General features: G+C 45.1%; 3 protein-coding genes across 7 annotated transcripts; 1 reads left to right on the plus strand and 2 right to left on the minus strand.

The window, feature by feature from the left end:
• Positions 1-2,421: 2,421 nt before the first annotated feature.
• On the minus strand, positions 2,422-4,744 carry LOC123095606 (protein PHR1-LIKE 3). 5 transcript variants are annotated; one of them, XM_044517132.1, is made up of 8 exons: positions 4,298-4,744; positions 3,694-3,838; positions 3,374-3,459; positions 3,190-3,275; positions 2,998-3,058; positions 2,880-2,912; positions 2,754-2,789; positions 2,422-2,644 (listed from the first exon to the last, which is right to left on the minus strand). In XM_044517132.1, the coding sequence occupies exons 3-8, from the start codon at positions 3,428-3,430 to the stop codon at positions 2,606-2,608; spliced, it is 312 nt and encodes a 103-aa protein (XP_044373067.1). In that variant the 5' UTR covers positions 3,431-3,459; positions 3,694-3,838; positions 4,298-4,744; the 3' UTR covers positions 2,422-2,605. The 5 variants fall into 5 exon arrangements, with proteins under 5 accessions (XP_044373067.1, XP_044373065.1, XP_044373066.1 ...); XM_044517130.1 differs by having other exon boundaries at positions 3,669-3,838; XM_044517131.1 differs by having other exon boundaries at positions 3,669-3,838; positions 4,253-4,744.
• A 230-nt stretch (positions 4,745-4,974) lies between these two features.
• LOC123095605 (chlorophyll(ide) b reductase NOL, chloroplastic) lies at positions 4,975-9,369 on the minus strand. Its single transcript, XM_044517127.1, has 13 exons — positions 8,962-9,369; positions 8,641-8,709; positions 8,245-8,306; positions 8,037-8,123; positions 7,663-7,730; positions 7,510-7,558; positions 7,336-7,421; positions 6,938-6,995; positions 6,357-6,407; positions 6,062-6,112; positions 5,920-5,961; positions 5,320-5,430; positions 4,975-5,218 (listed from the first exon to the last, which is right to left on the minus strand). The coding sequence occupies exons 1-13, from the start codon at positions 9,215-9,217 to the stop codon at positions 5,171-5,173; spliced, it is 1,038 nt and encodes a 345-aa protein (XP_044373062.1). The 5' UTR covers positions 9,218-9,369; the 3' UTR covers positions 4,975-5,170.
• A 2,485-nt stretch (positions 9,370-11,854) lies between these two features.
• On the plus strand, positions 11,855-15,094 carry LOC123100073 (26S proteasome non-ATPase regulatory subunit 8 homolog A). The gene is made up of 8 exons (XM_044522061.1): positions 11,855-11,886; positions 11,984-12,032; positions 13,040-13,105; positions 13,279-13,357; positions 14,220-14,322; positions 14,442-14,449; positions 14,636-14,736; positions 14,829-15,094. Exons 1-8 carry the CDS (start codon positions 11,855-11,857, stop codon positions 14,967-14,969), a joined length of 579 nt encoding a protein of 192 aa, XP_044377996.1. The 3' UTR covers positions 14,970-15,094.
• Positions 15,095-15,295: the final 201 nt, after the last annotated feature.

Genomic DNA, 15,295 nt, shown 5'->3' on the forward strand with positions numbered 1-15,295 from the left:
GCGATGGCGCCATCTGGTCCGAGACTAAGCACCTGGTCGTCTCTGGTGCAGCAGCTGGCGCCAGGATCACCTCCACCGCCTTCCGCTGGGACGGGACCGCAGTTTCGTCTCTGCAGCTTGGACTGCCTGACAAGTTGCAAGATCGCCTGAGGATAGCAGATGGCCAGAAACACATTCTCAAGACCACGTGCGGTGACGACGCCTGCGATTACCTGCTCTCTCTCAAGATGTACCTGCATGGCACGATTCACAACCTCTATGTCCAGGCGCTCAAGTTGCTGCCCGCACCCTCGGGCTCGCTCATGCGCAACATCCTCATGGCCGGCCACTCCTATGGCCCATGTGACCCTCTCTCCAACATCATCCTGAACTCAATCTGGTATGACACTTGTGGCTCCGTTCTCTCAGTTTCTGACCGCACGACGTTGAATGAGTACAATGACGTCGTGGACCCCCTATCTGTGCTCCGCCTAGTTGTTCGTTCCTTCGAGGGGCTTGCAAAGCTTGCCTTGTTCGCCGACCCCCAATCCTCAATTGCTTGTGCTCTAGAGAAACTCTGCAGTGCAAAATGCGACCTTGTTGACATGTTATCATCTACAAATAAGAGGTCTGAAAAGAACTCCTTCCACGAGGCGGCCATGGCTGCTAGACACCCGCTGCCCCTTCAGCTCGGTGAATTGCACCAGATGCTGCTGCTCGAGCCCGATGGCCGAAGGAAGCTGCTCTCACATATAACCAAGGCGCAAACTAGTGGTGCTGTGTTGTGCGTCGATGACATCAAAGCTCTTATGTCGGCCTTATGGTTCGAGTTTAGAAAAACATCCAGGTCTCAAACTAGTGGCACCGTGCAAGCTCCTGCTCCTGAACTTTGTGTAGAGGCCACCTTGAGGGTGGTATCAAGTGAGAGATCACAGTATGAGGAGCGGAGGAGCTGGTTCCGTTCAAAGATTGAACAGTTGCTCAAGAATTACACTGACCAACATTTTTGGGTAGGCATTGAACTTCCTCTGTTTTCAATCATTAGTTGCTACTTGCGTATGTATATTGGCTTTACCTTGATTTGACCAACAAACACTCTTACTTCTTAATTTCTTGCTTGCTGTAGGGACCAAAGTATGAGCTTGATTTTATATTTGGTGTGGATGAAAGCGACCATGGCCGATACCCCCGCACTGATACGTGCCACCACGTGAACTTCATGGCAGCTTCTGATGAGAATGTTTCGAGGACCCTATTTTACGCCGAGTTCTGGTCCTGGCCCTTACGTAAGCCAAAGTCAGATCCAGAATTCTGCTGCCCTCTGCCCTATGCATATGCGGGTAAGTCCTCTACTTTTCTGCCGCGGCTAGCACGGCTGATTAGCAAGTGATAGCGGCATTTGATTACTAGCTTCTCACGATGCTTGCTTGAATGCACTATTCATCATACATCTGAACTGGCTTATTATCATCTTACTTACTGATCCGGGTTTTATTCTGTCAATAGGACGTTGCTACTATGACATGATTTGCGCAAGGAAGATGGTGTATCCAGATGACGCCAAGTACATCGATGATGATATCACCCATAAGGGAACCCGCAGCGTGGATGGCATGCTAGAGATGGACCTCGTGCACTTCAGCTCCGAGTTGGACGTGGAGCTCGCGCGGAATTTGAACATGTCAGATTCACAGGAAGCGCCGTACGAGCCCAGTTCCAGTTCAGATTCATGGGCGGAGTATGAGTGCAGTCCAGATTCAGATTCAGAGGATGAGTCTGTGTCTTTGGATCATACGAGTGTGTGATGCTATCAGCTGTCAAGTGAAAAAAAAATATATATATATATATATATATATATATATATATATATTTATTTATTTATTTATTTGCTGCTTCCTGCTGTGTGCATGTGTTATCATATCCTTGTTTGGCGTTGTGTTGCTGGATGGGATTGTGTTGGGCTGGGGGCTTTTTAGAGTGGGCAACCAGCTGCAGCGCCGCGTCCACCGCTGGGATCAGGTGGCCATGGTGCATCAGCGGGACGATGAACACGAAGTGCGCCGTCGTGGTGGCCTTGGCGGTGACATCGTCGGAGCTTAGTCCTAGAGCGCGACATCCTACTCCTAGAGCGCGACGGCGAGGCAACGACGGTGTGCCGTCGTGCTAAAAGATGGTCGGGTCTGGGGTTGGGTTGCCACAGATGCAGATACCTGCAGGCGGCAGCCATACTATGATCCTAACCTTCCTGGCATGGTATGGCAAGTGTGTTCCCTCTACTGTTATATGGCCCTGAAATGTACTATTATAAGACTGACCAGGTCTTGCCTTTGGATGATAGTATATGCTTGTCCACTGTCCAGGCCAGGCTATCAGCGATGGTATCAAGGCCAGATCAGAGCGATTGTCAGATGAAAACCGAGAAAACCACAACAGGCATGGCTAAACATACGGCTGCCGACTGTCCGACCGCGAAGCACTTCTTATCAGTTTATTAATATTTGATATGTGGGACATGTGCACACAACAACATTAAATTTATTTATTTTTCACAGGGGCCGGCGCACCCCATCTTACAAGGAACAAAGATGGTAACTAGGTTTTCCGAGAACAATGCTCGACAATACATTCATGCCCGGATCGCATTCATCAGTTCCTTCTCCATCATCTGTATCAAAATTTATTTTTCGGTTTAATTTACATAAAACAAGAGCGAGTGTAGTAGTGCATTAGCACATAAATAAATCTTAGGTAATATGCCTATGCTTTCAATGTACCTGCAACTCATCCGCAGAAAATGCGGTATCCACCATCTGCGAGAGGCAACACAAATAGCAAAGTAGGTTGTTATCACACCTTCACATAGATCAAGTGCATTCCCAGGCATGTGAAGAAAACTGTACCTCCGTGTCATCCATAAGCAAATAGGTCGCCATCTAAATCACAGGTAAGATAGACTCAATTAGGAACAGGTGATGCAGGATTTCCAAAACTTCAGTTGAATAAAAAGAGAATTTATACCTCCATTCCAGTCAGATTCATTGCTGCATCACTGTCCACCACCGTCTCGGCCTCAGATGTCCTGCACATCAGAACAAGTTACAGAACTTATGAACAAGCACAGTAATCAGTCAGTCAGTCAGTTATAGAAAACAAAATAGAGAACACAAAGGGATGCAGATCCAACAATCTCACTACATCAAAGAACCATACACATTATCTCCTGCCTTGCTTGGTGATGCAGTGCCTAGGACATCCCGAGGAGGTTCGGCTCCTAAATTGCACTTCTCCCTGTATCTCTGGCACGGAAGAGCAAAGCCAAGTGTTGAGATCCTGCACGGCGGAACGAAAACCCTCAAAATTAACTGATGAAGAGCTGCAAGAGGGCGGGAGGTACTTGGAGGTGGCTTTTTATGTTCCAGATTGTCAGGCCTGTGACTCCCATAGCTTCCATTCTCTGCTTCACCGCAGTTGGCTTCGCCTCTAAGGAATTGGGACAGTTGAACAGCACAGCATCAGTTTCATCGAGAAATTTCTGATCCAAGGAACAGAAAATGAATCGTTTGGCATCGTATGCCTCTAAGGAGTTGCAGGAGTTGAATAGCACAGCATCAGTTTCATCGAGAAATTTCCGATCCAAGGAAAAGAAAGAATTGTTTGACATTGTCTGCTCAAAGTTCAAGAAACCAAACCATAGGGGCCTCCTTGATACTCTACCGCTTCCACGAAGATCATATGGAGATCATTGGTCCAGTGAAGTAAACTCCTTGTCGGCTGCATTGCCCTGAGAAGGCAGCAGGTCGGTATGCCCGACATGTAAGAAGAGTCACTGTTTTGTGTCGGCTTGCCGTTGGACATCATTCTGCAAATCAAGTTCACCACGTGTCAGTAAAGATCAAGGAAATCAGAAAAGCTTAAATTGTGCAACTCTCTTTAGAACGAAGGCAGTGGAAACTGGCAAAAGGACAATACAGTATGGCTGTGTGCATCAGGATGATGCAGAAGCCGGGGTTATCCCCTTTCCGAAAAAAGAAGGATGCGTGCATCATGATGATGCAGTATGGCTGTGTGTTGAGATTCTGTAACTAAAAGAGACAGAATCAATCGCCATTTGTATATTTCGTTAACGTGGGCATGTGCCCATATAGATACAGAAAATGTTTCCAAATACAAAGTGGAGATCAAGCAGAACATCAATTCTCTGGCATTCTATATTAGAAAAAAGAATGCACTAAAATACCATAAGAGAAACTAAAACAAATTGTGATGCTCATACCAGTATGTGCGAGGAAGCAAAAGGAACCGGGAATGTATGTCATACCTTTAGCGAGAAGAGTGAGTGATAGTGTCCTTCTCTATAAAGCCAGTCACCCTTTTATACAGTTCTTGTAAGAGACTAACATAACTCGTCACAATTCACAGTTGCTTTGTATGGATGGAAAGGTTGGCAGAGAAGTAAAGCTTTCTCAAAAGGGTTGGTAAGGAAGCAACAAGGATGATTATCTAATATGAGCAGACTCTGCCAAATCCACGAATGGTGCACATCACATTAACTTATCAGGAATGTGATAGAGAAGTAAATAACCAGAATGATAATTTAGGTGCAGTAGTAAGTGTTGAGGTTGACTTATCAGGCAATCTGGATGTGTGAGATGTGATCAAAGTCCTATCCTATTACGCCAAACACCAAGCAGCAAGGTAGCAGCATGCCAGCATGAGTGCATGACCATGTCCTGTCGTTGCAATGCCATCCTGCATGCCTTCCAATGAAAAAAATGTTGTACAAACATAATAAATTGATCATAGGTGCTTAATTGCACGACGAACTCGCCCCAACAGATAAGTTAGGCAAGACTACACAAGTTATAGGAAGTAGCAAGGAAAAATGGCTGCAGCCTTAATGTGTTGGTGCATAGATGTATCATGGGCTCCTCTTGCATTGAAAATGCAACATGCAACTAGATCACAAGGTCCATAAATAATCCAGTGAACTGTGAATGATTCAATCAATGACAATAAATTTGATGAGGTTTAATCAAATTACATGTATTGTATATACGAGGAGTACATTATTGTGCTCTCAAGATGCCCTCAGTGATACATCCTATTTTTACAGGAAAATAATGGACTTCTAAAATATGATAACAAGAATATCCCTAGGTTTCTTCTGGGTTGGAAGATGGCAGTAAGAAAACTAATCCTCGGCAACATACTTGTTCCTACGAGCACCAAAAGCAATTCTCTGCAAATAAAATCAGGAAGATTGATTATTACAGTAAATTTGACATTGGGGGACGTCCAAGATTAATAAAAGACCCTCCCCAGGTTTCAGAGAGTTCTTACTGAAAATATTCTGGAGTAGGCTTTCAAGCCTGTGAGAAAGCGAATGTAAGTCGGCTTCATGGATTGGTTGGTAGGAATTTCTCTGATGTTTGGAACAAGGTAATCCGCAACCTATTATAATAGTCAACATGATTATTATATTACCCACATTACCAAACAGATAATATGGTAAAAAAGGTGTACATAAATAACATTAAAGGCTTCGAAAGCTAACTTTGTCAATTTATATTAGATCAACTTTTTTTTTGTTCAGAACTTCAGATCGACACATTTGTTAAGACATGTCTGCCTTGCGACATCATATGAATAACTTCAAGTTACCATTTTTTAACTTTGTTAAAGCAAGCACAAAAGGTTAACAGCCCTTCAACAACGACCAAATCACAAATTTCAGGAACGTATAAACAAGTCTGGAGACCACGTTCAAGCTAAGTGGTCGGACGGTTTTGCAAGCCAAATGGACACAGGCCTAAAGCAGCTAAAAATGATTACTACTGCAGCCAAACAGAAGCTTTAGAGTTTAGCAGAAGAGTCAACATTGTTCTGGAGGAAAAAGACAAATGGCCCTATACAAAAAAGGAACAATGGCATAGCTCTCACCACATCAGGAGTTTCAGCTAATATATTGATGAAAAACTTTGCCTGTAATCAGTAAAATTCATAATTTAGTAACCACGAATTATCTTATCAACAATGGCAAAAAGAGAAAGAACGTCAGAAAGAGATTGTGTTTATCCCTTACTTGCTTTGTGGTAGCACCAGACATAAGAAGATCAGTCGTAACCATGCCAGGCTGCACAAATTAGTTATGTACTTACTGTTAGTGTGTAAGTGTAACTGTGCTTTTCAGAGTTATAAACAGAACTTAGAAACAAAATGTGATCATTTACTTATACGGATATTCCATGGACCAATGCTTTCAACCTTACACAAACTAGTTAGTTAAACCACACCAACTTCTAATTATCTTTATGCGAGAGAATAGTTGGGAACTCTAGAATACAAAAGATAACTGAAGAAAGGGTGGAGCTGTATACCGATAAATTATGCACCACGACATTATTCACTTCATTCATCTGCAACTCAGCCTGCAATAAGAATCATGTTATCTTCTCCACACAGTTTCTAATAATGCTGCAAAGCTGTGACCTGCACCAGTATACTGCCTTGATTTATTTTGCTTGCTCGTACTTTCTGTCTTCTCTTTTGGGTTCTCACAGTTTTTGTGGGGTTTCATCTCTAGCCTACCCCAATTTGCTTGGGACAAAAGGCTTTGTTGTTGTTGTGGAAATAAATGTAAATTTAATAATAGTTCGTGCCACTGAGCCAAGTTCAAGCACACAGCAATAAATCGCCTATTATTTTCTCTATGGATGATTACAGCTTTACAATTTCCCAAATATGAGTTTGTGGGAGCAACTACTTGGGAATTTAACATGACTCTAAATATTGTCAAACAGTAGTTATCTCATTGTACTGTTGAATCTTTGTGCGAGGCTATCGACAATTTCATGAGGTTACAATACAGCAAATAGTTCATTATTTCAGAATGCTTCATTGGACTGCTCAAACAGAAACTAATCATTTCAGGTTAAATCGCCACACATGTTATCTTTACCTGTAGAGACTTTGTAAGGTGCACCACACTTCTCTTCGTTGCACCATAAGCGGCAAACCTGGTGATTATAATAATAATTACTTAAAATTCAAGACTACTAGTTCACCAAAAGATGATTGAGTCTGTCTCCTTAGTATTTCGTTTTGTCCACAACTTTCATTTAATACAAATAACTGATACTGCCATATGGCCATGCAAATTCAGTATGTCAAGTACAATACACACATGTGGAGAAGAACGGAAGGAGATACTTATATCAGCGTCAAAAGAACAGGACATATCGCACTATGTTCAATTCCTCAGGTTCAAACTATATGAGCAGTTAAACGAAATCATGTGACAGCACACTCAGCTGAGTATCCAGAATTACTACATATGAGAACAAACGGAAATGGTACCTTGGGGTTGGCCTTCCATCAGAGCCAGCACCATCAATGTTAAATATGTGACCACCTCGAGGTTGTTTCCACATCATATTTATTGCCTAAGATGGCAAGACGATGAAATGTTGGAATACTTCAGCAGTCAACATACTATACGACAAATATCTAATATTGAGTGGAAAGCAATACCTCACGACAACATAGCATCAATCCAAGAGTGTTAGTGGTGATCACCTCACTGTTAAATCAAAGAAAAAAGTCAATGAACTATTGGCACTCGAAAGTACGACTGAATGAAGGTGTGCATGTTCAAGCCTTGCCAATATAGAGATAGAGAATTACATTAGAGCCTCATCAGAGGTTTCCACCAATGGTTTGTAACTATATGCATTTGAGCCGGCGTTGTTGATCTGCATCAATAGAAATAATTCAGAAGAAATTCCAATTTGTTTGAGCCCTTCAATTTAATGCATGAACTTTAAACAGTTAAGGAAAGCTGAGTATCAATTTCCAAGAACAACAATGTGGATTGCACAGCACATTTCATGCAACAAGCACCGCACTATAAAATATTTCAAATAAGGGAAACTATGCAGTGAGCATCGGTGTCATTTCATAGCGAGTGGTTGTCATAGTTGTACATAAAAAAAAGAAGGAACACGAATAAAAGTGCATGTGCAATGCAAGTGTTTGGTGAGGGAGGGGTGACTATGTACCCAAATATCAATATACTCCAGCTTGTCACGCGCAAAATCCACAAGCGCCTTCACATCCTTGCCTTCTCTAACATCACAGACAGTCCCCTATCATAGCACAAAAAAAGGAGACTATGGAGTTAAACGTGTTGCACTGTACTATTTTGACGATTTTTATGAACAAAACTTGAATGAAAATATAGGGACCAAGTAGCTCAGCAGTAGGTACCCACACATGTTGCTCTCCGAATTCCTTTTTCAAGTCATTTCTTACAGATTCTACCCTTTCAGCTGTAGAGGATAGAGTAGACTGCATGTCAAGGAAAGGCTAAGCTGGTATAAATCGGAACTTGCATGTGTCCATTTCATTCTTTATGGAAGTTGTCTCAACAATATCGAAACATTTGATTTGTTTGTCATTTAGAACAATCATCAAAAGCCTCTTTGAACAGATCAATGATCTAAAAGAGTTGGAACCTACCTAAACGCGGATCATATATATTATTACAATATAAGTGCGGGAACTGCTAAACGCGGATCGATTTGACATGCATCTTAAACATCAATTTGTTTTATGAAACACCTGAAGAAAAGTAACAGTTAAAAGCAGGTGTTTCTTTCTAACCTGATCTTGAGCATATTACAACATTATCACCAGCCTTGAGGAACTTCCTTGCCAGCGCGTATCCTATACCTGTTGAAGAACATGCATCCAGAGGTCACTGAGCAAGCAAGCAAGAGCTAACAGATGTTAACTGAAGCCAATCAATGTAGTTTCCACGGGTGATGTGTTACGCCTCTATCATCCTCTACAATGTACGCCACAGATTGAATCACAAATCAATCCTTGTCCCCAATTTCAAGCTCAGCCATCCGTCCATTGATTGATTCAGCGGAACTCTTGTTCAGAGAAACAAAATCGGTGTAAAACGAACAAAGGCAGCACCTTTGGTGGAACCGGTGATGAGGACGTTGTAAGGAGGCGCCATGGGCTCCCTCCGCGGCGGTCCTCCTCCGCCGCCGCCGGAGAGAGCCTCCGCCCGGAACCACCCCGCGGGTTCCCGGGGCCGGCCCCTCGCCGCCAGCCCGCGCTGCCACGGGCGGCCGGGGAAGAAGGCTGCGTCGGAGGGTGGTGCGCGGGACGGCGCCGGGCCCGCGCGGGCGGCGGCCCGGAGCGGGAGCGAGGCGGTGACGGTGGCCATCCGGGAGGAGGGGACGGAGGTGGCGCCCGGGCGAGCGAGCGAGCGGGCGGGCGACGCGTGTGCGCGCTGCGGTGCTCTGCTCGCCGAGATAACGAGCCGGGGAGAGAGTGGCGTGCCCGACGGCGCGATGGCCCGCACGTCAGCGTCGGCGAGCGGTGCGCCGTCCGCAAACTCTCGGGTTCAGTTGTCGTCTTCCTCGTCTCCTTTTTCATTCTCCGAGGAACAAAGTTTCCAATTTTCTTTGATAAAAATCGGCCGATCACAACGCAGACGATGCTTATCGAAAAATCGGGTTAAAGTTGTGGAGTTTTAAGGTCGACGAAACCATCACAGACCCTCGTTATCCATAAAAATGTCGCTTCTCACTGAAATAAAATAATAATCTGTATTAATGAAAACTCACCGCGTCAACTTTATGATTTTTTTATATGCTTAATGGATGGTGATAAGTGGTATTATCCGCCTAATCATCCAATTACCGGTTGGTTAATGTCGGATTGAAGTAGTACCGGTAGTTGGCATGAAGGGCTATATGTAAAGCTTTTGCCCACGCAAAAATCTACTAGTATAAGAAAAAGTAGCTAAATTCTGAATTCGTTTTTGGTTTTAGCGGGTCGACATCGCAAGGCCAGTGAAGGAGTTTTGCACGAAAAGGTTTGGTTTAATGGACCGTAGTGTGGTGTGGTGTGTATTTGTCGCATTCCGAGTACTGGGTCAGGTAGGTGTTCAATGGGTTTGAGCAAAATAGTTCGATCGATCACGGCCACAAAATTCAATTTAATAAGAAGGTAGGCAGTATCCCTTCGCTCGCATGCAAGGGCACCGGCCGCTAGGGTTTCCTATGCCTCCCGGCGGCGCCGGCGCTAGTTTGTCTTGTCTCTCCTGTGGCCTTGTGACCATGGAGGTGCGGTGGATACCAACCCTTACACGCGGGAGGATTCCGTTTTTCTATATTTTTTAAGCTTTTGTTAAGGTGTGTGTCCTCTTTATAGAGGTTAGGCGACGGTGGCACTCTGAAGATGAAATAAGGTTTTCCCCGCCTAGCTTTCCTTTCGACGATGCTTGTAGCGTCGTCGGAGGACGTGAGAAGGTTTGTGTCTGATGGATCTCGCGGCATTCGATCGGCGTTTGTCTTCGATGGATCCACGTGGATCTAATCTTTATTTGTCTGTTTTCGTGTGTCTACAGGTTGGATCATTCCGATTTATGCTTCTTTTCATCGGTTGCGGTTGTTGTTCTAGTGCACTACTCCAATAGGGCTTTAGCACGACGACATCCTGACTATCTACAAGAACGAAATTTGCCCGACTCGAATGAGGGAGGGGGATGAGGGCGACGCGCCTTCAGCTCGCTCCAGTGCTTGTAGTCGTTGCTAGGTGGTCTAAGGACCTGAATATATTTTTTACTTCTGGTGTTCTTTGTACTACCTTGACAATTGATGAATGAATGTGAAATTTTCCAAAAAAAAGTTTTAGAGAGAAGTATGTTTTTGTCCCTCGAGTGGAAGTTCTCCGTATTGAATCCATCTTTGATCCTTCCATCGTGATTGGTTCCAGATTGCTCCAAAATACATGTAGACACAAGAAAACAAAAAAAATAGTGAAAACCAAATAAAATCATAAATGTGCAATGCTCACTATGAAAAATGCAAAAAAAATCGATAATCGTACATATTAGACACGTATTTAGTTTCAATGGGACATAATATATGAAGAGAACATGCAAATGAGCTATAAAAATGCTTAAACTATAGAGCCATTATCTGCGCCTCCACGCGCTCGATCCCGAGCCTCCTCCGGCACCGTCGACACATGTTGCTCGATGCTCGCGTCAATGTCGGTCGCGAGCCGTCTACGTGGACCAGCCTGTGACGCTTAGGGAGACCCAGGTGAGGGCCTTCCGATCCCCGACCGTGGAGAAGTCGCCTCGGCCCCGGCACGTCCCCATCCGTGGCCGCCACCATAGTCAGTCCCTGCCATCACAATGGCTCCGAGGTCGAGATGCAGCGAGGAGGAGCGAGCCGGCACGGAATTTGTTGGTGTTGTCAACGGTCCCTGTCAAAGGCCGCCATCGCGGCCATCGGAAACCTTCTTCTTCTCTCCTTGCTATGCTCTGCTATCTCTCGCTATTTGAGAAGTCAATGAAGGGGGATGGGGGACAATACGGTGGAGGGAGGGCACCGGATTTGTATGTGAGTAGACGTGTGCGCATGCGCAATGGGCATGTTCCCAACGAACGGGTTGGTTTTCTGACGTGGCAACTTGCAATGGGTAGGTGTTCTATGGGTTTGAGCAAAACAGATCGATCGATCACGGCCACAAAATTCAATTTAACAAGAATATAGGCAATCAAAAGGATTAGGGAGAGCTCGTACCCATTCGCGCGCACGCAAGGGCACCAGCCGCTAGGGTTTTCCGTGCCTCTCGTCGGCGCCGGCGCTAGTCTGCCTTGTCTCTCTTGTGGCCTTAAGACCATGGAGGTGCGGCGGATGCCAGCCCTTGCTGGCAGGAGGGCTTCGTTTTTTTATCTTTTTTTTTAAAGTTTTGATAGGGTTTGTGTCCTCCTTATAGAGGTGAGGCGGCAATGGCATTCTGAAGACGGAGTAAAGGTTCTCCCCGCATAACTCCCATCCTGGCAATGCTTGCAGCGTCGTCGGAGGGCATGAGAAGGTTTGTGTCTGGCGGATCTCATGGGATTCGGTCGCGTTTGTCTTGGGTGGATCCACATGGATTCAATCTTCGTTTGTCTATGTTTGTGTGTCTACAGGTTGGATCCGATCTACGCTTTCTCTTCATCGGTCGTGATTGTTATTCTGGTGCGCTAGTCCAACAGGAATCTGATGGTGTTCGGCAACGATCCCTGTTGCGGCCACCGGAAACCCTCTCCCTGCTCTGCTTTGCTCTCTCTCAATATCTGCAAAGTCCACGAAGGGGGATGGGGGACAACACGATGTGGGAGGAGGGGCACCAGCTTTGTATGTGAGTGGGCGCGGGCGCATTCGCGCTGGGCATGTTCCCAGGTTAGATTCTAAAAGCACATTAAAATTTACATCGAGGACCATGCACCACCGAACGATCACTTACTGTCAGAACGAGTCGCTGCTTCTCTACCGGAGCCGGCTTGATGACAATCAGAAAGTCTTTCGCTCGCATGTCTCTATGGACTAGCAACCCAGAGCCTCCGTCGTCACAATCAGAAGGAGGTGGACTGCAGATTAAACAATCAGAAGGAGGTGGAAACTCTGGCTGGACGCGCCCACCCAGTCGTGCTTGTCGGAAGCGCTCGTGGGCTCATGCGGTTCTGCCTAGTGCCTACTCATGGGCATTGCACTGGTTCGGGCTGCAGGTGGATGAGCGCCATTCAAATGGCGGCCCGTTGAAATAGATATAAGTGGTCACACCAATGTTATCCCTAACAACAGTGACTCCATATCGTACAAATTAAATTTGCTAGCTCTTGCCACATCTAATGCTTATGAGGCAGAGATGATAACCAAAGAAATGCTTTGCCACTTCCCCTAAGCACTGCTGCTCTTCAACAGAAAAACCAAGGAAATGTCTAAATAACTTCATGGGAAAAAACATATGTTTGATCAGATAAATCAAGAAAATTACCACATTAAGCACTTTAACATAAATGTAGCGTATCATCAACTGTGATGTTTCATGGGAAAATTACCGCATTCATACCAGGAAGGTGAACAACCAATGTCTCCACCGAAGGCTCACGACCATGATGTATATTTCATATTGAAAGACTGGTGTAACGATATCCGGTCGATCACTATAAGAGGGACGGCGCGTTGAATATCAAAAAACACAGGGACTCAAGGCGGCCTCCAAGGCCAACAACCTCGACGTCGCCTCGACCCTCCTCTCGCAGCTCAAGGTGCGCCCCGCCCCCTCTCCCCCTCCCCTTCCGCCGGGCGGTCTCGAAAGTTCGCTTCTTTTCTACTCCGGTCTTATTAGTTCCGGTTGGATCGGCGGCGCCGGTGGTTTCGCCGGGGAGGGAGAGGTCGATCCTCCGGTGAATTGTCATCTGAAGCTTCCTCCTTTTTGCAGGTCCTCCTCACCAAGTTCCCCAGCCTCCCCCCGCTGTTCCAGCAGACGCCCAACGCCGTGGAGGAGCTCAAGCTTGCGAGTAAGACAACTTTGCTTCTTCTTTTTTTTGTCCAGCAAATCGCCGTCTAGCATGTTGAATAATGCTTTCTGTCTGTGTGAGCCTGAGTGCGAATTTTTCTTGGTTGGTTACCGTGTTACTACTATGGTGTATGTACTGTAGGTGTATGCGAAGATTGTGTTGGTGAGGGGAATTTTGGGTTCTGTACATAGGTTGTTATTATCATTATGCTTTGTGTCCTGTTGGTCTGTGTTTGGTTGATACGTGATGTTGGTCTGCGATTGCAGTCGTGTTTGATTGTTGTTGCGATATGACTCTGTTCATGTGTGGTCTTTCTGTAAAAGTTGAACTGAAACTTGGTTTAGTTAACCGGCAATTCATGTGTGGTCTTTCTGTAAAAGTTGGTATGTTTAGTTGCTCGATGTAGCTGGCTCGAGGATGTGGTGGGGGATCTTTGCACGCCTAACACTGATTTGTTTTGGTCATGGTTTTACTTTAGGAGTTTCAGTCAAATGGTTGCAGCCATATGAATTTATAGATGGCTTGAATGTGGTTCTATCCTAGGACTGAGTCATGAAGATAATGTGAATTCTTGGGATAGCATTGCTCTTTTTCGACTTGACCTCTGATGCTGCACTGGATGTTTGTATTTGATGATAAGATTTGGTCATTCAGATAGTGTTATGTTATGATTCATGAAGATAATCATTCATATGTTGTTGCCATGCGTGAACTATTCTGTCAATTGACTTAACCTATGCCCTGTGTTCTGGAGGAAAATGCGTGTCTATATTGTTATGGTCCAACAATTTAGAAATATATGCTCTGTTATTCCGATTTATCCTTAATAGAGCAGCCACTAAATCTACCTGAAACATTTCAGGGGAAATTTATGAGCAGGCAGTTATTTTGAGTGTGAAAATGGAAGACCAAGATGCATTTGAAAGGGACTTCTGCCAGCTCAAGCCGTATTACATGGACACATGGTTAGTTCCTTTTTTTTTTTACCACTTTGCAGTTGTTTTCTCTGTCTATGCATTGTGCAGGCTGTCATTTAATACGTGTGTTATTCCCTGTTCTCCTTCATCATCCATTGGGTTTTCAGTTGGCAGAGTCAAAACAAATAAGTATATAAATTATTGGTTTTCTTTGGGCATAATAAGTTGCCAAATGAGTTAAACCAAAATAGGTTTTTGTGTTAGTCTTGCATGAGTTATGTTGTGCCAAGTTTGCTGGTTCAGTTGGGTAGTCGAATATGGAACAGGGGCTGAGTTGGGAATTTATGTTTGCAAGTCGCAGTTAAGTTAAACGAGAAGGGATACGATTACCTGTCAATAAACGACGCGAAGCAGATGTTTATGTTCAGCTCCGACAAGGAACTGCAGCAGTACATCGCAGAGGTAAGTTCCGTACCTTGTGCTCCCCGGCGTGAATTGCGTGAGTTATTATGACTCCCCGTGTGGGATGTAAAGTATCGCCGTGTTGTCAACAGGAGCACCCCGAGTGGGACGTCAAGGGCGGCCGGGTCTTGCTCCAGAAGGCGAAGGAGTCGCAGCCCTGCAAGGAGATCCCGGCGGCGCCGGTCATCAACCAGACCCTCGGCTACGCGAGGGAGCTGGAGAGGATTGTGTGATTTGTTTGCCTCTTTTTTCCTTCATCTTTGGACTGAATTTCCCATGAAGAGGTGGATTGTTGGATTGCCCTGTGACCCGGCTGTACTATTTTGTTAAATCGTTTGTTTCACCCACGGTTTCCAAAGATACACAACTGTGAAATGCCGGCTTAAAATGGCAAAAGGAACAACGTTTGTTATGTTAGTCAATTGATTGTGTAAGAGCAAGTCCAACAGAGGGGCCTGTGCTTTTTTCTCCTCCCCCCGCTGCCGTCGCCTACAGGCAAGGTCGATCGACGGCCACAACATCTTTGGCAGTTGATGCTGCTCGCGCAGAGCCTTTTTCA

The sequence above is a fragment of the Triticum aestivum genome, chromosome 4D (genome assembly GCF_018294505.1).
Source record: "Triticum aestivum cultivar Chinese Spring chromosome 4D, IWGSC CS RefSeq v2.1, whole genome shotgun sequence".
NCBI classification, from domain to species: domain Eukaryota; kingdom Viridiplantae; phylum Streptophyta; class Magnoliopsida; order Poales; family Poaceae; genus Triticum; species Triticum aestivum.